This window comes from Sorex araneus, chromosome 1, assembly GCF_027595985.1.
Source record: "Sorex araneus isolate mSorAra2 chromosome 1, mSorAra2.pri, whole genome shotgun sequence".
Classification (NCBI taxonomy): domain Eukaryota; kingdom Metazoa; phylum Chordata; class Mammalia; order Eulipotyphla; family Soricidae; genus Sorex; species Sorex araneus.
In genome coordinates, this window is record NC_073302.1 from 192,998,481 (window position 1) to 193,020,773 (window position 22,293).

Genomic DNA, 22,293 nt, shown 5'->3' on the forward strand with positions numbered 1-22,293 from the left:
CAGCCAGGACAGCACGGTGTGGGCAAGGGAGCCGGCACAGGCGGGACAGCACGGTGTGGGCAAGGGAGCGGGCACAGGCGGGACACAGCACGGTGTGGGCACAGGGAGGGGGCACAGAGAGTGGGCACAGGGAGCGGGCACAGGCGGGACACAGCACAGCGTGGGCACAGAGAGCGGGCACAGTGCGGGCACCGTACGGGCACAGAGGCTCCCGGCCTGCTGCACCCTGCGGAAGTGGGTCCTTGCCCGGGTCGGGGCGGGCACAGTGACCCCGCCCGGGACATGCAGGAAGCAGCAGGAGGCAGCCTGGGGGCCGAGTCCTGAGCCCAGCAGCCCACAGACACCGGGAGGAGAACCCCTGCCCCAGCTCCCAGGGGTCCGCCCAGTGCCCCACCCCACAGGCCTCAGACCAGCGGCCTGAGCCCCGAGCTGCCCAGAGCCAGGCGGGGCTGCTGCAGACGGGCTCCCTCGGAGGGGGGGGGAGTGGCGGAGCCGGGAGTGCACAGAGACCACGGCCCCCTGCCCTCGGGGGAGACAGCAGCCACCAGGCCCCAGGGGGAAGGACAGAGGTCACCAGGCCCCAGGGGGAAGGACAGAGGTCACCAGGCCACAGGGGGAAGGACAGAGGTCACACAGGCCCCAGGAGAGAGGGCAGAGGTCACCAGGCCCCAGGAGGAAGGACAGAGGTCACACAGGCCCGAGCTCCCTGCGTTCGCCCGGACAGGCCCGGGGAGGCCCCGGGACCCTCGCTCTCACCCAGCGTGTCGCAGGGGCTGTTCCTCCAGGCGCAGATGTCCCGGCCCGTGAGCAGGATGGCGTGGTCGTGCCGCCGGCCGTGTGTCCCCTGCAGGCCCGACTGCCACTGGCAGAAGCTGCTCAGGGTGTGGTCTGCGTGGTGGCTGATGGCCAGCCCCGGCTGAGGGGGGCCGAGAGGGAGCTGGGGCCGCCCGTCCCCACGCAGCTGTCAGGCGGGCACGGGGCACCCCGTCTGTCTGTCTGTCTGTCTGTCTGTCCGGGCCCTCGGCACGTTCTGGCCGACCCTGACGGTGCACTCTGGCCGGGAAGGTGACCCCTCCCCCTGTGAGGGACTGTGTGGGCGCTGGGGGCTTCCTGGAGGCTCGACAGGCTCGGGGGCGCCACCGCCTAAGCGCGACGCAGGGCGGGCAACTCTGCCACGCTGCCGGGCCAGAGGCGGCAGCAGTGCTGAGTCACACCTGGGGGCACACATGGCTGGGCGGGGCGGGCTGGCGCACACTGACCCGGGTCCACCTCCGGCCCCACCCTGAGTCGGAATCATCTGCCTTGATGTGTCACTGTCACTGTCATCCCCAGTTCACCAACTGCTCGAGCGGGCGCCAGTAGCGTCTCCGTTCGCCCAGCCCTGAGCTTTAGCAGCCTCTCCTCACTCGTCCTCCCAAACCGGGCCGTGCTGGAGGCTCTTTCAGGGCCAGGGAACGAGCCCCATCATTGTTACTGTAGTTGGTGCGTCCAACACGCCCCGGGAGCTTGCCAGGCTCTGCCGTGCGGGCGGGACACTCCTGGCGGCTTGCCGGGTTCTCCGAGAGGAGAATTACTATTATTATTATTTGGTTTGGGGCCATCCCCCGCAGTGCTCAGGGCTTACTCCTGGCTCGGCACGCAGGAATCCCTGATGGTGGACTAGGGGGGCCTTGTGGGGTGCCAGGGATCGAACCCGGGTCGGGTGCTTGCAAGGCAAAGGCCCTTCCCGGGCTGTGATCACTTTGCCTGGTGAGTTACTTTAAGCCTCTCCTGAACCCAAGACGCCTGCCTGAGCACACGAAGCAAATGACCTCGGGACAGGGGCCAGAGGGGTTTAAGGCCGCTCACTCTCACGCGGAATTCTGGACTGACCACCTCATGGCCAGCGCAGAGGAGACGACACCCGGGCATGACCGAAACAACTGCACTGCAGCAGAGGCCAAGTGTTAACACTCTGACACACAGGCACACACACACATGCATACACACGTACACACGCACAGGCACACACGCACACACGCACACACACGCGCACACACGCACACACACAAACGCACACACGCACACACACAAACGCACACACGCACACACACGCACACGCGCACACACGCACACACACGCACGCACACGCACACACACACGCACACACACGCACACACACAAATGCACACACGCACACACACACGCATACACACGCATACACACACGCGCACACACGCACACGCACACACACGCACGCATACACACACACATGCACACACACGCACACATGCACACACACACAAACGCACACACGCACACGCACACGCACACACAAAGAGCAAGGCCCAGAGCAGGAGGAACCGAGGCCGCGTACCTGCTCCTCTTCCAGAAGAATCAGCCCGACGACGGCGATGTTGACGTTGCCGCCGATGCTCCCGTCCCTGAACAGAGCCGACACCTGAGAGCACAGAGGGCCGTGGGTGCCGTGTGGCCACGCTGCCCCCGGCCTCGGACTCCAGTGAGGGACTGGCCGCTCCGGCCACCCAGGCCCACTGACTGCCCGGGACAGTTGGCACAGGCCCGCAGGCCCTGCAGCTCGGGGTCCCGCGCCCCTTCCCTGCCAAGTGGCACAGGCGTGGGCAGGCGCGGGGCGGGGAGAGCTGGGGCAGGGGGGGTGGGGGGGCTGCCGGCTGGGCACAGGCGCCGGCCCCACCCCCTGAAGGGTTCCGGGAGCCTCCAGAGAGGCCAAGAGAGGCAGCGAGTGCCAACGCCAGGGCCGAGAGGGCAGGTGGGGCCGGCGGGAGCCAGGACGCGGGGGGCGGGGCCGGGGCCAGGAAGCCCCTCAGGGTGGGACCACACAGACCAGAAAGCCAGGGGCGGCTCTGGGTGGGGCCCGGACCCTGTTCCCGGAGGTGCTGCCCCTGGGCGGGTCCCCCAAAGGCCACCAGCCCCAGAGACCGCGGACGGCGGAGAGTGGACACTCAGCCCCCGCCCCCGTGGCCAAGATGGACCCGCCCTACCCACGTCACAGGGGCCTTGGTGGGTCCATGGGGCCACGTTTCCACAGACACCCCACTACACACCCACAGCCGCACACCCACAGCCACACACCCACAGCTATACACCCACAGCTACACATCCCACAACTACACACCCACAGCTACACACCCCACAACTATACACCCACAGCTACACACCCCACAACTACACACCCACGGCTACACACCCACTGCCACACACCCACAGCTACACACCCCACAACTACACCCCCACAGCCACACACTCCACAGCTACACACCCCACAACTACACACCCACAGCCACACACCCACAGCCACACACCTCCACAACTGCACCCCACAGCCACATGCCCCACAACTACACACACACAGCCACACACCCACAGCCACACACCCCACAACTACACCCCCACAGCTACATACCCCACAACTACACACCCCACGGCTACACCCCCACAGCCACACACCCCACAACTACACACCACAGCTATACCCCCACAGCCACACATCCTACAGCCATACACCCCACAACTACACCCCCTATAGCTATATACCCCACAGCTACACACCCACAGCTACACACTCCACAACTGCAACCCCCCACAGCTACACACCCACAGCCACACACCTCCCCAACTATACTCCCTATAGCTACACACCCCACAACTACACACCCACAGCCACACACCCACAGCCACACACCTCCACAACTGCACACTGTAGGGAGCCATTCTACCTTACTGATCTTATCCTGTCACTATTTGTTTAATCACTAGCTAACCCCATGCCATACCTAGCAAAGGTTGCCACTCCTAATCTTACTGATCTTATCCTATCAGCATTTGTTTATTACTAGCTAAATCCCGTGCCACACCCTGCATTTCTGTTGGGGGTCCTGGCACCACCTCCTCCCAACAGGGAGGTATAAATACTGTAACTGCCATAGAATAAAGGCCTTTTCTCCCTCCTCCGGGCTCTGCGTCTGTTCTTTCGGCTGCGCCCTACGAAGGGCTCTCCCTGCTGAACAGAACGAGACCTCCACATCGACTTCCACAGCACACCCCCAACTGCACCCCCTACAGCTACATACCTCCCAGTCATAACATCTCTCACAAATACTCTCCCTCTACTGTCATAGCACCTCCCCCAGCTACACACCTCCCCCAGCTACACACCTCCCCCAGCTACACACCTCCCCCAGCTACACACCTCCCACAGCTACACACCTCCCCCAGCTACACACCTCCCCCAGCTACACACCTCCCCCAGCTACACACCTCCCACAGCTACACACCTCCCCCACCTACACACCTCCCACAGCTACACACCTCCCCCAGCTACACACCTCCCACAGCTACACACCTCCCCCAGCTACACACCTCCCACAGCTACACACCGCCCCAACTCCACACCTTCTATACTCAACAGCTCCCGAACGACATGCCTCCCATGACACACCCCTGCAGTATTCATGACACCCCAACAACCGCGCCCGTCCTGCCACCACAACTCCTCGCACAGCCACACACGCCCACAGCCACGTACCGCCACAGCCACAACCCCTCCCGCAGCTCCCTGCCCACAGAATACACACAAATGACCTTGTTCCCTCGGAGACTCACCTCCTGACGAGCACAGCCCCACATCTCAACTCCTCCACCCAGCACATCTACAGTCACCCCCATTCGCAATCCCCCCACCTGCTATACTCCCGCGGCTGCAACACCCCCACCACTGCAACACCTCCCACATCTACAAGCCCGCACCTGCAGTCACTGCAGTTCCTCCAATTTTACTCTGGCAGTCTGGGGAAAGGTGAACTTTGGTGGGTCCATAATAAGAGAGTTTTCAAGGGTGGAGCTTTCCTTGTGCGCAAGACAAATCCACAAGTGAAAAGTAGAATGTAACGCAAACACACACACGATAGGTGCACCACATGTGCGCACTCCTATCATGTTGAGAATGGTTAGCACCACAATGCCACACACACACATGCACACATGCACACACATGCATGCGCACACATGCACACACACAGACACACACACGCGCACACACACGTGCACACACAGCCTACCATGTTGAGGATGGTCAGCACCACAATGACACACACGCACACACACACACACACGTGCACACACAGCCTACCATGTTGAGGATGGTCAGCACGTAGGTGGTGACGTTCTCCTGGCCATGGTTCCGCACCATCTCCTTGTCGACCACAACCAGCGTCTCCACGTGGTGCTCTTCGTGGGCCCGCGGGAGGGCGCGCCTGGGCCGGGGGAGGGGCGCGTACTCATCGGGCAGGAGGAAGACATCCTTGGGGGGAGGCTGGGGCGTGTCTGCGGAGACCGAGGGAGAGTGAGGACAGCTGCCGGGCACCGCGGCTAGAGGTGGGTCCACGCTGCTGAGCCACGTGAGCGCAGGGGAGGGCGCGGGGACGGAGCTGCCGCCGTCCGGGGCTGCTGTGACCCCTCAGCTTGAGGCAGCAACAGCGCAGCCTCGCCGAGCGCCAGCGCCTGCTCGCGGGCAGTGTGGACGCGCTCGCCCAGGGCCCTAGGCCTGTCACAGGTGTGTCTGTCTATTCCCCAGGGACGGGAGTGTCCTCGAGACGCCACGCTCGGCCCCCTCCAGGGGCAGCCTGGGACACTGTCCTCACGGGAGGCATGTCACATACTCACGGGGTGTGCACAGCACACACACACACACACACACGGGAGCATGCACGGGCCTCCGTGCACACACACGCACAAGCATGTACACACGCCACAGAGCAAACACATGGGCACGCATGGACCTGTGCACACACACTTGTACACATGCACATACACCACACAGCACTCACACAGGGCACTATGGGCTGAAACACACATGCACACACACATACATGGGAACACACACATGCACATACACCATGCAGCACTCACCCAGGGCACTATGGGCTGAAACACGCATGCGCACACACATACATGGGAGCACACACATGCACATACACCATGCAGCCCTCATCCGGGGCATTATGGGTCAGAGCACGTATGTGCACACACACATGCACGTACACCACACAGCACTCACCCAGGGCACTATGGGCCTAAGCATGTGTGCACACACACGAGTACACACACACATGCACATACACCACACAGCACTCACCCAGGGCACTATGGGCCTACGCATGTGTGCACACACACACATGGGTACACACACATGCACATATACCACACAGCACTCACCCAGGGCACTATGGGCCTAAGCATGTGTGCACACACACAGGTACACACACATGCACATACACCACACAGCACTCACCCAGGGCACTATGGGCCTAAGCATGTGTGCACACACACGGGTACACACACGTGCACATACACCACACAGCACTCACCCAGGGCACTATGGGCCTACGCATGTGTGCACACACACACATGGGTACACACACATGCACATACACCACACAGCACTCACCCAGGGCACTATGGGCCTAAACATGTGTGCACACACACAGGTACACACACGTGCACATACACCACACAGCACTCACCCAGGGCACTATGGGCCTAAGCATGTGTGCACACACACAGGTACACACACATGCACATACACCACACAGCACTCACCCAGGGCACTACGGGCCTGCACACACGGGTGCACACACGTGCACAGCTGCAGCCTGTGGCTCCAGCCAGGCTGCCTAGCCCGCAGAGCCCGTGGCGTCCCCGTGGTGCTCGTGGCCCGGCCCTGCTTCTCCATTGGCCCCGAGACCTCCAGGCCTGGCTCTCTGCACCTGCCACGCCTGGACCTGGCCAAGGCTCCCTGCAGCCCTGGGCTCCCCGCCAGGGACCCAGTGAGGTCAGCTGTGCCGGGCCCCTGCCCCTCGCCTGCCGGCGCCCAGCACAGCCTCTGCCCCAGCGCCCCCTGCAGGCGGGGCCCTGCTCGTCCCACCCGCCCTCCTCCCAGCTCCCTCGGGTACCGCTGTCCCGGCCTCCTCTCCTGGCGCCCCTGGGGCCGGGGGTGAGCTGTCAGGGACGCGGGGCGCCTGCCCAGGCTCGCCAGGTCCCGGCATGCCAGGCGGCTTCTCTCCTGGGGTCCTGCTGCGGTGGAGGAGAGGTGGCCCTTCACCCACCCAGCGATGTCCAGGAAGCTCCATGACCACACGCAGTGTGGGGTAAGAACACACCGGGGGGCTCAGGGTAGCACAGCGGGGAGGGCGTTGGCCTTGCACACGGCCAACCTGGGTTCAAATCCCAGCATCCCACATGGTCCCCTGGGCACCGCCGGGAGTAACCCCTGAGCATTGCCGGGTGTGACCCAAAAAGCAAAACAAAACAAAACACCAGACCAGAGAGAGAGAGACAGAGACACAGAGGGAGACAGAGACAGAGAGAGAGAGACAGAGGAACAGAGATGCAGAGAGAGACAGAGACAAAGACAGAGACATGAAGGGAGACAGAGACAAAGACAGATAGAGACAGAGAAACAGAAACACAGTGAGAGACAGAGAGACAGAGAAACAGAAACACAGTGAGAGACAGAGACAGAGAGACAGAAACACAGTGAGAGACAGAGAGACAGAAACACAGTGAGAGACAGAGAGACAGAGAGACAGAAACACAGTGAGAGACAGAGAGACAGAAACACAGTGAGAGACAGAGACAAAGAGACAGAAACACAGAGAGAGACAGAGAGATAGAGACAGAGACACAGAGACACACAGAGAGACAGAGACAGAGAAACAGAGACAGAGAGACAGAGGCAGAGACAGATAGAGACAGAGACCGAGAGAATCAGAAACATAGTGAAAGACAGAGACACAGAGAGACAGAAACACAGAGATACAGAGACAGAGAGACAGGAACACAAAGAGAGACAGAGAGGCAGAGAGATACAGAGACACAGAGACACACAGAGAGACAGAGACAGAGACAGAGGTGCAGGGCAGGACGAGCTTCCTGGGGGCTCGCGCTGCTGGAGAGGAAGGAAGGAGTGAGGGAATCTTCCAGAAAGGCCCCGCCCTGACTAGCCAGCGGATCCCGCTCGGGAGCCTTGGGCCGTGCAGACAGGGGGGCCGTGCAGCCCTGGGCCTGGGCTGCCGCTGGCGGGGCAGGAGGTGGAGGGAGGGAGAGCCCAGGGGGAGGGCGGCCCCACCCGGCTCCCGTTGCAGCCCCCCCTCAGCAGAGCGAGCCGCTCTCTGCACCTGCACTGTGCCCAGAGACCCCGGCAGCCCCCACCTGTGCCCGCCCGGGAGGCCCCGACGTACACTTCCGGCGCCGTCCGCAGAAGTGTGGCCTGGGGGGCCGCGGGCTGAAGCTGCCCTGGAGCTTCGGGTCTTCGGGGGGCCGTGTCCGCGGGGCCTGCGGGGCTGTGGAGCGCTTGTAGAGGACGTGGGAGGGGGACCCGGGCCCCCCTGAGGCCAGGTGTTCGGGGAGGGGCGTCAGGAAGTAGTCGGCTTCGGGGGTCCGGATGAGGCCTGACTGGGAGACGGGGAGAAGCAGTGAGGCTGTGAGCGGACGCGCTGCCCACCCAGCTGGCCCTGCTCGCCCGGTGCCCCCACCCCCGCCCCGCCTGCCCCTTCCTGCCCGCACCCACTGAAGCCCTGCCCCAGGGAGGGGGAGCCGGGAGCAGCCCAGGGTGCAGGTTCGATCCCACGAGGCTCCGCGTCTGCAGGGGGGCTCAGACCCGGGCTCCCAGGAGGCGCCTCTGTTTGCTTGTGGCGGGGCTGTGCCCAGGCGGGAGGGGCCGGGACAGAGCTGGGGCCTCCCGCACCCAGGCTGTGCTCTGCGCCCGGGTCCGGCCCCGCCTAGGGCCTGCTCTAGAAGCTGCAACCAGGAACCCAGACCTGTGCCCCTGGGCTCCCAGAACGTCCTCCCAGCCCGAGGCCCTGTCACCCTCCTCAGCCGCAGGACAGCAAGGCACAGGCCCCTGACAGCAGCGCCATGACCAGCGGCTTTGCAGCGGCCCCGGTGAGCTGGTGTGTGTGAGCTGTTGTGTGTGAGCGGGTGTGTGAATGTGTGTGTGAGCATTTGTGTGTGAGCTGGTGTGTGTGAGTGGGTGTGTGAGCGGGTGTGTGTGAGTGGGTGTGTGAGTGGGTGCGTGAGCGGGTGTGTGAGAGCGGGTGTGTGTGACTGGGTGTGTGTGAGCGTGTGTGTGACTGGGTGTGTGTGAGTGGGTGTGTGAGCGGGTGTGTGTGAGTGGGTGCGTGAGCAGGTGTGTGTGAGTGGGTGCGTGAGCGGGTGTTGTGAGTGGGTGCGTGAGCGGGTGTGTGAGCGGGTACGTGAGCGGGTATGTGAGAGTGTGTGTGTGACTGGGTGTGTGTGAGCGGGTGTGTGAGCAGGTGTGTGTGAGTGGGTGCGTGAGCGGGTGTTGTGAGTGGGTGCGTGAGCGGGTGTGTGTGAGCGGGTGTGTGAGCGGGTGTGTGAGCAGGTGCGTGAGCGGGTGTGTGTGAGTGGGTGTGTGAGCAGGTGTGTGTGAGTGGGTGTGTGAGTGGGTGCATGAGCGGGTGTGTGAGTAGGTGCATGAGCAGGTGTGTGTGAGTGGGTGTGTGAGTGGGTGTGTGAGCAGGTGTGTTAGCGGGTGTGTGAGCGGGTGTGTGAGAGTGTGTGTGTGACTGGGTGTGTGTGAGCGGGTGTGTGTGAGTGTGTGTGTGAGCGGGTGTGTGAGAGTGTGTGTGACTGGGTGTGTGTGAGCGGGTGTGTGTGAGCGGGTGTGTGTGAGCAGGTGTGTGAGCGGGTGTGTGAGCAGGTGTGTGTGAGCAGGTGTGTGTGAGCGAGTGTGTGTGAGCGGGTGTGTGAGCGGGTGTGTGAGAGTGTGTGTGTGAGCGGGTGTGTGAGCGGGTACGTGAGCGGGTGTGTGAGAGTGTGTGTGTGACTGGGTGTGTGTGAGCGGGTGTGTGAGCGGGTGTGTGTGAGTGGGTGCGTGAGCGGGTGTGTGTGAGCGGGTGTGTGTGAGCGGGTGTGTGAGCGGGTGTGTGAGCGGGTACGTGAGCGGGTGTGTGAGAGCGGGTGTGTGTGACTGGGTGTGTGTGAGCGGGTGTGTGAGCGGGTGTGTGTGAGTGGGTGTGTGAGCAGGTGTGTGTGAGCGGGTGTGTGTGAGCGGGTGTGTGAGCGGGTGTGTGAGAGTGTGTGTGTGAGCGGGTGTGTGAGCGGGTACGTGAGCGGGTGTGTGAGCGGGTGTGTGTGAGTGGGTGTGTGTGAGTGGGTGCGTGAGCGGGTGTGTGTGAGCGGGTGTGTGTGAGTGGGTGCGTGAGCGGGTGTGTGTGAGCGGGTGTGTGTGAGCGGGTGTGTGAGCGGGGGTGCGTGAGCGGGTGTGTGAGTGGGTGCGTGAGCGGGTGTGTGAGCAGGTATGTGAGCGGGTGTGTGTGAGTGGGTGCGTGAGCGGGTGTGTGTGAGTGGGTTTGTGAGTGGGTGTGTGAGCAGGTGTGTTAGCGGGTGTGTGAGCGAGTGTGTGTGAGCGAGTGTGTGAGAGTGTGTGTGTGAGTGTGTGTGTGTGAGCGGGTGTGTGAGCGGGTGTGTGAGCAGGTGTGTGTGAGCGGGTGTGTGTGAGTGTGTGTGTGAGCGGGTGTGTGAGCGGGTGTGTGAGCAGGTGTGTGTGAGTGTGTGTGTGTGACCGGGTGTGTGAGTGGGTGTGTGAGAGTGTGTGTGTGACTGGGTTGTGTGAGCGGGTATGTGTGAGCGGGTGTGTGTGAGCGGGTGTGTGAGCGGGTGTGTGTGAGTGTGTGTTTGAGCAGGTGTGTGAGCGGGTGTGTGAGCAGGTGTGTGTGAGTGGGTGTGTGAGAGTGTGTGTGTGACTGGGTTGTGTGAGCGGGTGTGTGTGAGCGGGTGTGTGTGAGTGTGTATGTGAGCGGGTGTGTGAGCGGGTGTGTGAGAGTGTGTGTGAGCGGGTGTGTGAGCAGGTGTGTGTGAGCGGGTGTGTGAGTGGGTGTGTGACTGGGTGTGTGACTGGGTTGTGTGAGCGGGTGTGTGTGAGCGGGTGTGTGTGAGTGTGTATGTGAGCGGGTGTGTGAGCGGGTGTGTGAGCAGGTATGTGTGAGTGGGTGTGTGTGAGCGGGTGTGTGAGCGGGTGTGTGAGCGGGTGTGTGAGAGTGTGTGTGTGAGCGGGTGTGTGAGCGGGTGTGTGTGCTCCCGCAGGAAGTCCACCTGCCAGTGTCCTGCCAACTGCAGCTTCCGGCTGGCTCTCAGCCGCGTGGCTGCCCGGGACGCGAAGGCCCCCTCAGGAAGGCCCCACGGAGCCCCCGGCCCTGTGAGAGCTGGGGGTGCTGCCTGGTCCCTCTGCGCCTCCCCAGAGCCCGAGTGCAGGGCCAGGACATGGCCAGGCCCAGTGCTGGCAGAGGAGGGAGAGCCCCTCGGGCGTTGGCACACCGTCCGCACGTGCCGGGGGCCGTGTCAAAGGACGCGGGGGCTGGGGGGGTCACGTGCTGGACAGGCACCAGCTGTGGTCTGGGGGAGGCGGGAGGAGGGGGGGCTGAGTGGGGACAGGCTCTGGGTCTGGGCTTGGAGGCCGGAGGGAGGGAGCCTGGACTGGGGTGAGGCGCGGGCAGTGGGGAGGGGCTTGGGGGTCCCTGGGCTGATGCAGTGACTCCATCAGCAGAGCCCTGAGCGTTGTTGCCAAGGAAACCACCCTCTGGCCTATCCAGGGCTCCGGTGCAGGGGCCCAGCTGCCTTCCTCCTGCATGTCCCCGCGTGGCCAATGCTCAGGGCGGGGCCCTCCCCTCGGCCCTGGCTCGTGAGGGCCAGCACTCCGGGAGACGGCCAGGCTCTGGCTCGTGAGGGCCAGCGCTCCGGGCGAGGGCCGGGTGCCCACTCCGGGGAGGCAGGTGACCTTCGTGCTGTGGCCGGCGTGTGCAGGGCCCTCCCATGGTCTGAGGGAAGCGCCGGTCCCCCTGGGCCCAGGAGTGCTGTGGGCAGAGCCGGCGTCTCTGCGACCCCACGGCCCAGCGGTCCCGGCGGGAGGCAGAGGAAGTGGCTGTGGTTGATTATTAACAAAGAGATCGGCTCCGTGGGGCGCGGGGGCACCTCTGGACCCAGATGAACCCTGGGAATTTGGGGGGCTGTGGCTATGGTGGGCTGCCCCGTCCCCCAGCCCAAAGGGACAGCCAGTGGGCACTGGGCGGAGGCTGGAGGCGGTGGACGCTGCCCCTTCTGGCTGACCGCTGACCCGGCGTAGGCGGCACTGAGCTGGTCACACCCCCCGGGGAGCTGCCCGCGCTGGGAAAGGCACCGGCTTAAGCATTAACTTAAGTGAAAACCAGAAAAATTTATGTATTTGCTGAAAACCGTCCGGGTGGGAAACGGGCCTCCTTGCCCCCCGAGCCCCGCTCAGGGCCCTTCCACGGCCTGGCTCAGAGCACATGTCGCTTCCCCCGGCTCCAGGAGGACAGTCGGGCGGGTCAGACACCCCGAATGTACCTTTGTACAGTAACGTTGGCCTGCAAGAGCGTCAGAATAAGGGCCACACCGAGTCCTGCCCAAAGCACCACCACCCGGCCCTTCCCTTCACTCCCCCTGCTGACTCGCCATCCTGGGCCCTTCCCTGCCACCCCCTGCCGAGGGCACCAGGTCTCTTGATCTGTCCAGCGGTCACTGTGTGCCCGTGGTCACTGTGCCCGCGCTGTTCCCAACTCTGGGCTGTTCCAACTAGGACTGCGAGGAACTCAGACTCTGCTCCACTAAGACTCTTCTGCGTCTCAGAGGAAATGATAAGCACAAAGGCAGCCACAGACGGGGAGAAATCAGCTGCCCACCCCTAGTCTGACCTTTCGGGAGACGACACAGCCGTTATTCAGAGACCAGGAACTGAGTTTCCCGAGACCGGCTGGAGCGGCACGGACGGCCCTCCGCTGGGCCCGTAGAGCAGCCGGTCACAACATTCAGCAGCAGGACCAGGTGCAGCCCCCCAAGAATGGGGAGAAGAGCCCCAAAGGAGACATAAAAGGGACCAAGAGCCGCGCGGGAAAAGTGCTCGTCCTCACTGACTGTCAGAGAATGTGGTTCAAAGGGAAGCCGGCAGTGCTCGGGATGAGGGTGCTCACCCGCCCGGGGCTCTGCGTGTCTGGGGCTGTGAGGGCCGGTGCCGTGTCTGCAGGCCCAGAAGCACGCCCGGCCCCGCCTTGGCCTGACTTAGCTGCGTGTTTCCAACTGGCTCTGAGTAAACATGCAACAGCAGGAAACACGGAATAGAGACACCAGGCTGTGCCCCGAGACCCCCGACTCCTGACCACCCGAGGGTCCTGCTCACGTCTGCAGCGGAGCAGCAAGTCTGAAGCCCCTGCTTTGGTGCCCCCAGAGGGGGGCTGCTCAGACACGCCCAGGCAGCACTGGGCCTCCCTCCCGCCCGTGGGTACTCTGCCACAGCTGCCCCTGGTCCTCGTCGCTCCTGCTCTCCCCTCCCCGAAGCCCCTTCCGGGCACTCCAGCCAAGAGCAGACCCCTGGGAAAGGGCCCCCGCCTCGCAGGGGGTCTCTGGTCTCATCAGCAAATGAACCAGCATTTCCCTCCCTTCCTAGTGGCTGCAACCTTCCATATTCAAGAAACCCGTGACTTCAGAACTCACGGCCCTTGATGACTGATAAGACTGGTATTTTGATGGCCTTCGATAATCAATTGTATTAAAAATAGAAAAAAAACTCACTCGGTTATCTCGCCACATTACTCATTTGCAAGCTGATTCCAGAGCTTGGCTTAGCTATGAAAGGTTTGCTTTCTCATCTTATCAAGGCTTTCTGTACCGAGCCAAGAATGTTTCCTGAGAACTCATAAACGTCTGCTGGAACCCCCCTCCGAGCCCCCAGCAGCTTTGGGGAAAGCAGCGAGGTGATTATTAACCAGCTGCAGGCACGGCAGGGTCCCTGGGCTTGGCAAAGGACCTTCCGGGGGTTTGTGTCTCCAGGGGCCAGTTTGTCCGTCCTTCAGCCTGGGGAGCCTGGCACTCGCAAGCACTCGGGAGAGAAGAATCTGCTGGTGAAAATGGAGTTTCGGAGCAATGTCAGAAGTCGGGAAGCTCCAGTAGCTCCTGTGTCTGTTCTTCACACTTCAAGTCGGCAGATTCTTATTAATGTGTCTCTGCGCCTTTATATCTGCTTCTGCTGCCTCGGCCGGTGGCGTCTCATCCTTGAAGAGTCCTCTGGCTCGACGTCAGGAGAGTTCTGCCCCTTCAGTCTCTCGGCACCTGACGGGTTCCGGTCTTTAACCCATTTTGATTTGACGTGGCATAAGGAGCTCTGAGTTCTTTCTCTGTGTGTGTGTGTGTGTGTGTGTGTGTGTGTGTGTGTGTGCGCGCATGTGGCTGACTAGTTTTTCCCACACTGCTCCACTAAGAATCCTCTGTATCTCAAAGGAAAGGATGACCAGAATGAAAAGGCAACCCACAGATGGGGAGAAATTATTTGTCCACCACTGGTCCAACCTTTTGGGAGACAATATGGACATTGCTCAAAAAACTAGGAACTGAGTTTCCGTACCACCTAATAATTCCACTTGGTAATATACCCCAAGGGCCCAAAAGTACAACGCCAAAAAGTCAACTGTATTTATATGTTCATTCTAGAACTATACACCACAGCCAAAATATGAAGACATCCCAGATGTCTGTGAGCAGATGACGGCATCAAGAGAATGTGAAACACTACACAGCCCTGAGAAAAGATAAAGTCATGATTTGCTGCAACACGGATGGATCTGGAGCGGGTCCTGTGGAGTGAAATCAGCCCACGAGAGAGGAACAGGCTCAGGATGGTTTCTCTGATGTGGGATCTAAAGAAACCGTGTGGGAATATCAGTGCTCAGTGGCACGAGAAAGGAAGAGCAGGAGTGGGTGCTGGGGCGGGTGGGGGAGGGTCAGGGAAGGGACCACCACAGAGGCAGCTGCAGCGCAGGAGGGAAACCGGTCACCTTGGCGGAGGGTAACGTGCGCTGGTGGAGGCACTCGTGTTGGAACAGTGCCTGCCAGAAACGCAATCATCAGTATCTTGTAGCTTTGTGATTCCTGCTGGTTCCATTTAAAAAAGAAAAAAGAATCACTGTATCACTGTATCACTGCCATCCCGTTGTTTGTCAGTTTACTCGAGTGGGCACCAGTAAAGTCTCTATTAATACGTCCCAGCCCTGAGATTTTAGCAGCCTCTCCTTACTCGTCTTTCCCAACAATTGGAGGCTCTTTCAGGGTCAGGGGAATGAGATCTATCGTTACTTTTTTTGGCATATTGAATACGCCACGGGGAGCTTGCCAGGCTCTGCCCGTGTGGGCAGGATACTCTCGGTAGCTTGCTGGGCTCTCCGAGAGGTGTGTGTGTGTGTGTGTATATATATATATATATATATATATATATATATACATATATATATACATTACTCTATGATTTGTTGCCTACTGTCTTAACTCCATCAAATATTGGTAATTATAGAAAATGGGTAGGAAGTGTCTTATAATGTGTCTTCTGGCCACGCAGTCCAGAAAGGAGCATGGAGCATGGTGGCAGTTTCATATTTTTATAAAATAATAAAATAATTATATAACGCCTCCCTAAAGATATTTTTAAACTCTTTTTTAAATTAATTAATTTACTTTTTGCTTTTTGGGTCACACCCAGTGATGCTCAGGTGTTACTCTTGGCTCTGCACTCAGGAATTACTCCTGGCGGTGCTTGGGGGACCATATGAGATGCTGGGAATCGAACCCGGGTTGGCCGTGTGCAAGGCAAACACCCCACTTTCTGTGGCAAACACCCCTATTTCTATGGCCCCAACTAGAGGTACTTTTGATGCACTGGTAGTACAGGAAAAGAGCTAGGCTAGTCCCAAATGTAGTAAATGCTCTTTAATAATTATTTGTAGAGGTGAGGTAGGGGAAGAATATTACAGACCACAGACAACAAAACAAATATTTATGAATTCAAACATGTTGTTTTGATAGTTAGAAGCAAGCTACTAAAGCTAGAGTTTAAAGCGTGAGGCAGCAGATGGTAAGGAGGAAATAATGTGTAGAGGTTACCACAGAATAACTCCACAAAGAGGAATATCTCCCTAAGTTTTAAGAAATGAAAGAATGATCATATTTCTATCATTAAAAACTCTTTCTAGGAACTATTTGGAACTGTAGGGAGAAACACATAGAGCTGAAACACTCAAGGATTTATTACAATTTTACAGGTCAGAGAAGGATTAGGACTGAATTAAGCAGTAATAGTGTGTTGAGAGCGGGAGAGAATGGTCGCAAGAAACATTTAGGAAGTGATCTGGGAATACTTCATGGTCAGATTGAGCTGAGGTGAGAGGAAAAGACGATGCTCTCAGGGTTCATCCCTGGGTACCAGGAAAAGACAATAAAGCCATCACTGTGTAAGATGCAGGGGAAAATCAGATGTGTTTGTGTTGTACTTGTGAGACTAGTAAGTAGATACATTTAATTAGTGCTTGGGGGAATTTAGAGCTACATATAATATGGATATCAAGAGCATGTAACTGTAAGCAAAATTAAGAAAATAGGTGATCTCCGGGAACATGTGCTGAGAGGCCAGGCCTGAGTGTAAAACTCAGGTGAATCAGAAATTAAAGGGTGGATGGAGAGAGAAGAACACAAATAGGAAACCTGAAAAATTGCAAAGAAGCATTTTTTTAAGATAGAAAAGTGTGTTTATATGGGAGCTGAGGGAGTGATGGTAGTCATTTATTTATTCAAGCAGTAAATATAGCAAGCATCTGTCTTGTCTAGGACCATCAGCAATAGAAAATTCAGATAAGAGTATCAATAAAATAAATGAAAATGAACCATTATATTTATCCAAATATATATTTATCTGGGAAAAAAAGCAGCACAGAACAACACAAGAGAAAGTCGCACTTTTCCCTCCCTTCTGGCCTCAGGTCCACTAGGACCGTGGGGCTGTGGAGGCAGCTCCGGGGACACGTGCCTGGTACGCAGGAGACCCTGGGTGGGAGCCCACTGAGCAAATCCAAACTCGAGGGGCACGAATGCAGTCCACGGCCAGTTCAGCACCGCCACGTGCTCAGGACACGAGTACGCCTCCAGGCTCGACTCTACGCACGGCTGAAGCTCTCAGGCCCAGGGTCTGCCTGTGCGACCCCAGGCAGGGCAGAGACTGCTGAAGCCAGCGGTCATCTCGCCACGGCTCTGTCTTTCCTGCTGCAGCCTAGTCGGGAGAATCTCACGGATCACAGGGTGATGCAATACGAAAAGCTAAGTACATGAACTCAGTCTCAGTGAGACCTCAGGTCTGTGCAATCAAGTCACAGGCCCTGCATGCCCTGGTCTCCAGCATCCAGGGATGCTGCCTCTCCTCCCAGCATGCCCTGGTCTCCAGCATACAGCTGCCTCCCCTCCCAGCATGCCCTGGGCCTCCAGCATACAAGGATGCTGCCTCTCCTCCCAGCATGCCCTGGGTCTCCATCATACAGGAATGCTGCCTCTCCTCCCAGCATGCCCTGGGTCTCCAGCATAGAGGGATGCTGACTCCCCTCCCAGCATGCCCGGGGTCACCAGCATACAGTGAGTCTGCCTCTCCTCCCAGTGCGCCCTGGGCCTCCAGCATAGAGGGATGCTGCCTCCCCTCCCAGCATGCCTTGCAGTCTGTTGGTGTTGCTACTAGGGCCCATTTCTCCGTTGCCTTTTGTTTGAGGTCGGCAGCAACATTTAGAAATAAATTGAACTCTGTTGTGAAGAAATTTGCCATCCTCACTAAAGGTCTGTACACTATGAATTGATTTTGTTATTCACTGGTGCAATGAATATTCATGATTGCCTATTATACACCAGAAAGTTTGTGGCAACCCAGATGCAACAAAGAACAAAATAAACAATTATAGTGTCTTATGTGATTGTAGTTTTATCATGGGAAGGGGAGGGGAGACAAAATAACAAACATGTAAAACATGAGAAATTAAAGGCAATGTGTAAATTCTTAAAAATTGGATGTATAGGTTAATGCAACCCCAACCAAAAATCCTAGGAAATTAATTCATAGCTATAAAAAATTGATTCTAAAGCGTTTGAGGTGAACATCAGAATAGTTAACTCAGCATTAAAAGAAAAGAACAAAGACTTTGAACAGACATGATTTACTTGCAAGTCTTATTCTAGAGCTACAGTAAATAAGACGACTTGATACTAGCAAAAGAGCAAATAAACACATCTGTGAAAGAAGACAGAGAATACAGAAGCAGACTCACATGAACAGTAACTCATCTGCAACAAAGGAGCATACGTATCCAAAAAAAAAAAAGATCCTAGAGATAGAACTTGCATCTTAAACAACAAAAGCCCTCAAAGCGGATGAGAAGGCTAAACGTAGCATGCAGGTACTGAGCGGTTGCCCTGCTGGCCCCTCTACCTCCCTTCAGCACGCAGTTCTTGCCCAGAGTTATCTTTCCCACCCATCATTGCCATAGCGGTCCCGTCTCTACCCTGCCTGCTCTCATCTCCATGGCTTGTGACAAGCTTGGACCCTGGACCAATCCTCCTGGCCCTTGTTTCTACTGTCCTTGAGTATTAATCTCACAGTGTGTTTTTTATATCCCACGAATGAGTGCTAACGGCATCTTCAAAGATGAAGCCCCACTAGCCAGACAAGTGGAAGCAAAGATAAACAAACGGGGCTATATTAGACTAGGAAGCATCTACACCTCAGAAGAAACAGTGTCCAAGATACAAAGACAGCCCACAGAATGGGAAAAAATGCTCACCCAATACCCATCGGGCGAGGGATTAATATATGAGATACACAAGGCACTGGTAGAACTTTGTGTGTTTGTTTGTTCTTGCTTTTCGGGTCACATCTGGCAATGCACGGGTTACTCCTGGCTCTGCATTCAGGAATTACCCCTGGCAGTGCTCAGGGGACCCTATGGGATGCTGGGAACCGAACCCAGGTCGGCCGCGTGCAAGGCAAACGCCCTCCCCACTGTGCTATTGCTCCAGCCCCAGCACTGGTAGGACTTTACAAAAAAAAAAAAAACTCATCAAAAAAAGGAGAGAAGGAATGAACAGAGATTTCCTCGAGGAAGAAACGCGAATGGCCAAAGGCAAAGGATCCGCCTCTCAGCCCTGCTGATGACCAATAGCCAGAACTCTGCCAAGACAGCGCGGGGCGGTCCCCTGGCCCTCAGCACGGCCCAGGCATCACCATGGGCTTCCCAGGGTCTGCTGACCCCGGGCTCAGTGTCCGGCTAGGCCAGCGCAGCCTCCCTTGGCCCAGACTCCGGTGCCAGGCGCCCATGCAGGACCCGGTCGAGCCCTTCTCGCTGCGGTGTGATTGGGGGGAGGCCGGCAGGCCGGCATCTCCTCGACCCATTCCACAGGGAGGGTGCCAGTGCCCAGGGACACTCCTGGCTCTGAGCTCCAGGGACCCTCCGAGAGGTGCTCGGGGGATCCTACGCAGTGCTGGGTTCAGACCAGAGTCAGCCGCCTGCAGAGTGAGAGCCACCTACCTCTACACCACTCTGTGCCCCCTACACCACTCTGCCCCCCTATACTACTGTGCCCCCTACACCACTCTCCCCTACACCACTCTCCCCCCTACACCACTGTGCCCCCTACACCACTCTCCCCTACACCACTCTCCCCCCTACACCACTCTCCCCCCTACACCACTGTGCCCCCTACACCACTCTCCCCTACACCACTCTCCCCCCTACACCACTCTCCCCCTACACCACTCTCCCCTACACCACTCTCCCCCCTACACCACTCTCCCCCTACACCACTCTCCCCCCTACACCACTCTCCCCCTACACCACTCTCCCCCCTACACCACTCTCCCCTACACCACTCTCCCCCTACACCACTCTCCCCCCTACACCACTCTCCCCTACACCACTCTCCCCCCTACACCACTCTCCCCCTACACCACTCTCCCCCCTACACCACTCTCCCCTACACCACTCTCCCCCCTACACCACTCTCCCCCTACACCACTCTCCCCTACACCACTCTCCCCCTACACCACTCTCCCCCCTACACCACTCTCCCCTACACCACTCTCCCCCCTACACCACTCTCCCCCTACACCACTCTCCCCTACACCACTCTCCCCCCTACACCACTCTCCCCCTACACCACTCTCCCCCTACACCACTCTGCCCCCTACACCACTCTCCCCCCTACACCACTCTCCCCCCTACACCACTCTCCCCCCTAAACCACTCTCCCCCCTACACCACTCTGCCCCCTACACCACTCTGCCCCCCTATACCACTGTGCCCCCTACACCACTCTCCCACCCACACCACTCTCCCCCCACACCACTCTCCCCCCTACACCACTCTCCCCCCTACACCACTCTGCCCCCTACACCACTCTCCCCCCTACACCACTCTCCCCCCTACACCACTCTCCCCCCTACACCACTCTGCCCCCCACACCACTCTCCCCTACACCACTCTCCCCCCTACACCACTCTCCCCCCACACCACTCTGCCCCCCACACCACTCTCCCCCCTACACCACTCTCCCCCCTACACCACTCTCCCCCCTACACCACTCTCGCCCCTACACCACTCTCCCCCCTACACCACTCTCCCCCTACACCACTCTCCCCCCTACACCACTCTGCCCCCTACACCACTCTCCCCTACACCACTCTCCCCCCTACACCACTCTCCCCCCTACACCACTCTCCCTCTACACCACTCTCCCCCTACACCACTCTGCCCCTACACCACTCTCCCCCCTACACCACTCTCCCTCTACACCACTCTCCCCCTACACCACTCTGCCCCTACACCACTCTCCCCCCTACACCACTCTCCCCCCACACCACCGCTTGTCCACCTCTCCAGCTGGCGTCACTGTCCTACGGGGCCCAGCAGGAGTCACCCCCAGCCTGTGGTGGCGGATGCTCAGGCCGAGGGCATGAGAGGCCAGAGAGGGATTCTGCTCCCAGCTCTGCCCATGTGTGTCGGGCAGGGTCCCGTCTCTGTCCTCACAGCAGTCACCTCCAGCATGGCCACGGCTGAACCAACACCCTCAAGGACGGCCAAGACAGAAGAGACGTGAGGTGAGAGCGGCCCTCTAATGCTGAGGAAGGTGACCGCCTGCGGGTACAGGCCACAGGGCCCAGCCCAGAGGGTCAGTCCCTGCTGGTCCGCACCCGGGAAGTCGGCCCCGGGGCGGGGGGGATGTCGAGCTGTGCACACGTAATTGCCTCGCTCCCTCTCTCTCCCTCCCTCCCTTCGTCCCTCTTCCCTCCCTCCCTCCCTCCCTCCCTCCCTCCCTCCCTCCCTCCCTCCCTCCCTCCCTCCCTCCCTCCCTCCCTCCCTCCCTCCCTCCCTCCCTCCCTCTGTCTCCTTCCTTCCCTCCCTCTCTCCCTCCCTCCCTTCCTCCCTCACTTCCTACCTCCCTCACTTCCTATGTCCCTCCCTCCCTCCCTCCCTCCCTCCCTCCCTCCCTCCCTCCCCCCTCCTTCTCTCTCTCTCTCACTTTTGGAGGTGCTGGGGTTGAACCCAGGCCCCGCACATGCTAGCTCCAAGCCGCAGTGGCGCCCGGCCTCTCCGCGCTCTCATAGGAGCCCCAGGCCCCGGGGCGCTGTCCCGGATGGACAGACAGGAAATCATCCTGGTTTTCCGCCCCCACCAGCGTCCCCGCCCTCGGTTCTGAGCTCACCCAGCAGACACTTCGCTCATGAAACAGCTGTTTGCTCCCGGGAGCTGCCTTGGGAACTGGCTCGCTGTCTGGGGGTGAGGGGGGGGCGGGACCCTCACCGCCACCGTCCTCTCGCAGGCCCAGGACTGCTCCGTGACAGACCCTCACGTGGCTGTGCCGGGGGCCTGTGGCCACCACGCCCGCCGCCGTCTAAGGCCGGGGCTGTGTCAGCAGCTGCATGGCCACGGGACAGCACCGCGGCCACTGCACGGCAGACAGTCCCTCACCCGCAGCCCCAGGATCACAGCCTCAGCCGGTAAACGTGTCTTCAAGATATTTGGAAAATTTAAACACGAAAACCAGGCACACCCGCGGCAGTTTCTTATCTGTGTGACAATCCAGGAGTGGCCTCAGGCAGACAGAGGTGACAGCAGATGGGTGGCAGCGTCTCAGCCGGGAGCATTGAGGGGCACAGCCAGGCTGCAGGAGCAGCAGGAGCACTGTGGCCACGAGGAGAGCGGGGAGCACTCGGGGTGAGGCGGGGAGGGGGAGCCTAAGGCTGTGGCCCCAGGGAGCGGCTCTGGGGGAGGCGCCTGGAGACCCCCGCCACCCCCCCAAAGCTTTCGGGGAAGGTCCCGGAGCGGGAGGCCGGGGCGTCCTAGGTTCTCCCTGGAAACAGGGTGACCTGCACCCAGGGCAAGTGGGAGT

At 59.3% G+C, this 22,293-nt stretch overlaps 1 protein-coding gene across 1 annotated transcript in view; it reads right to left on the bottom strand.

Moving 5' to 3' along the window:
• The window catches only part of ADAMTS16 (ADAM metallopeptidase with thrombospondin type 1 motif 16), a 66,736-nt gene that overhangs the window by 28,649 nt on the left and 15,794 nt on the right, over positions 1–22,293 (bottom strand). The window contains exons 5-8 of the mRNA XM_055126792.1: positions 8,259–8,472; positions 5,150–5,343; positions 2,357–2,440; positions 757–916 (exon numbers count right to left, since the gene is read on the bottom strand). Of these exons, the coding sequence (XP_054982767.1) occupies positions 757–916; positions 2,357–2,440; positions 5,150–5,343; positions 8,259–8,472 (652 nt within the window). The remainder of the gene's footprint in view (positions 1–756; positions 917–2,356; positions 2,441–5,149; positions 5,344–8,258; positions 8,473–22,293) is intronic.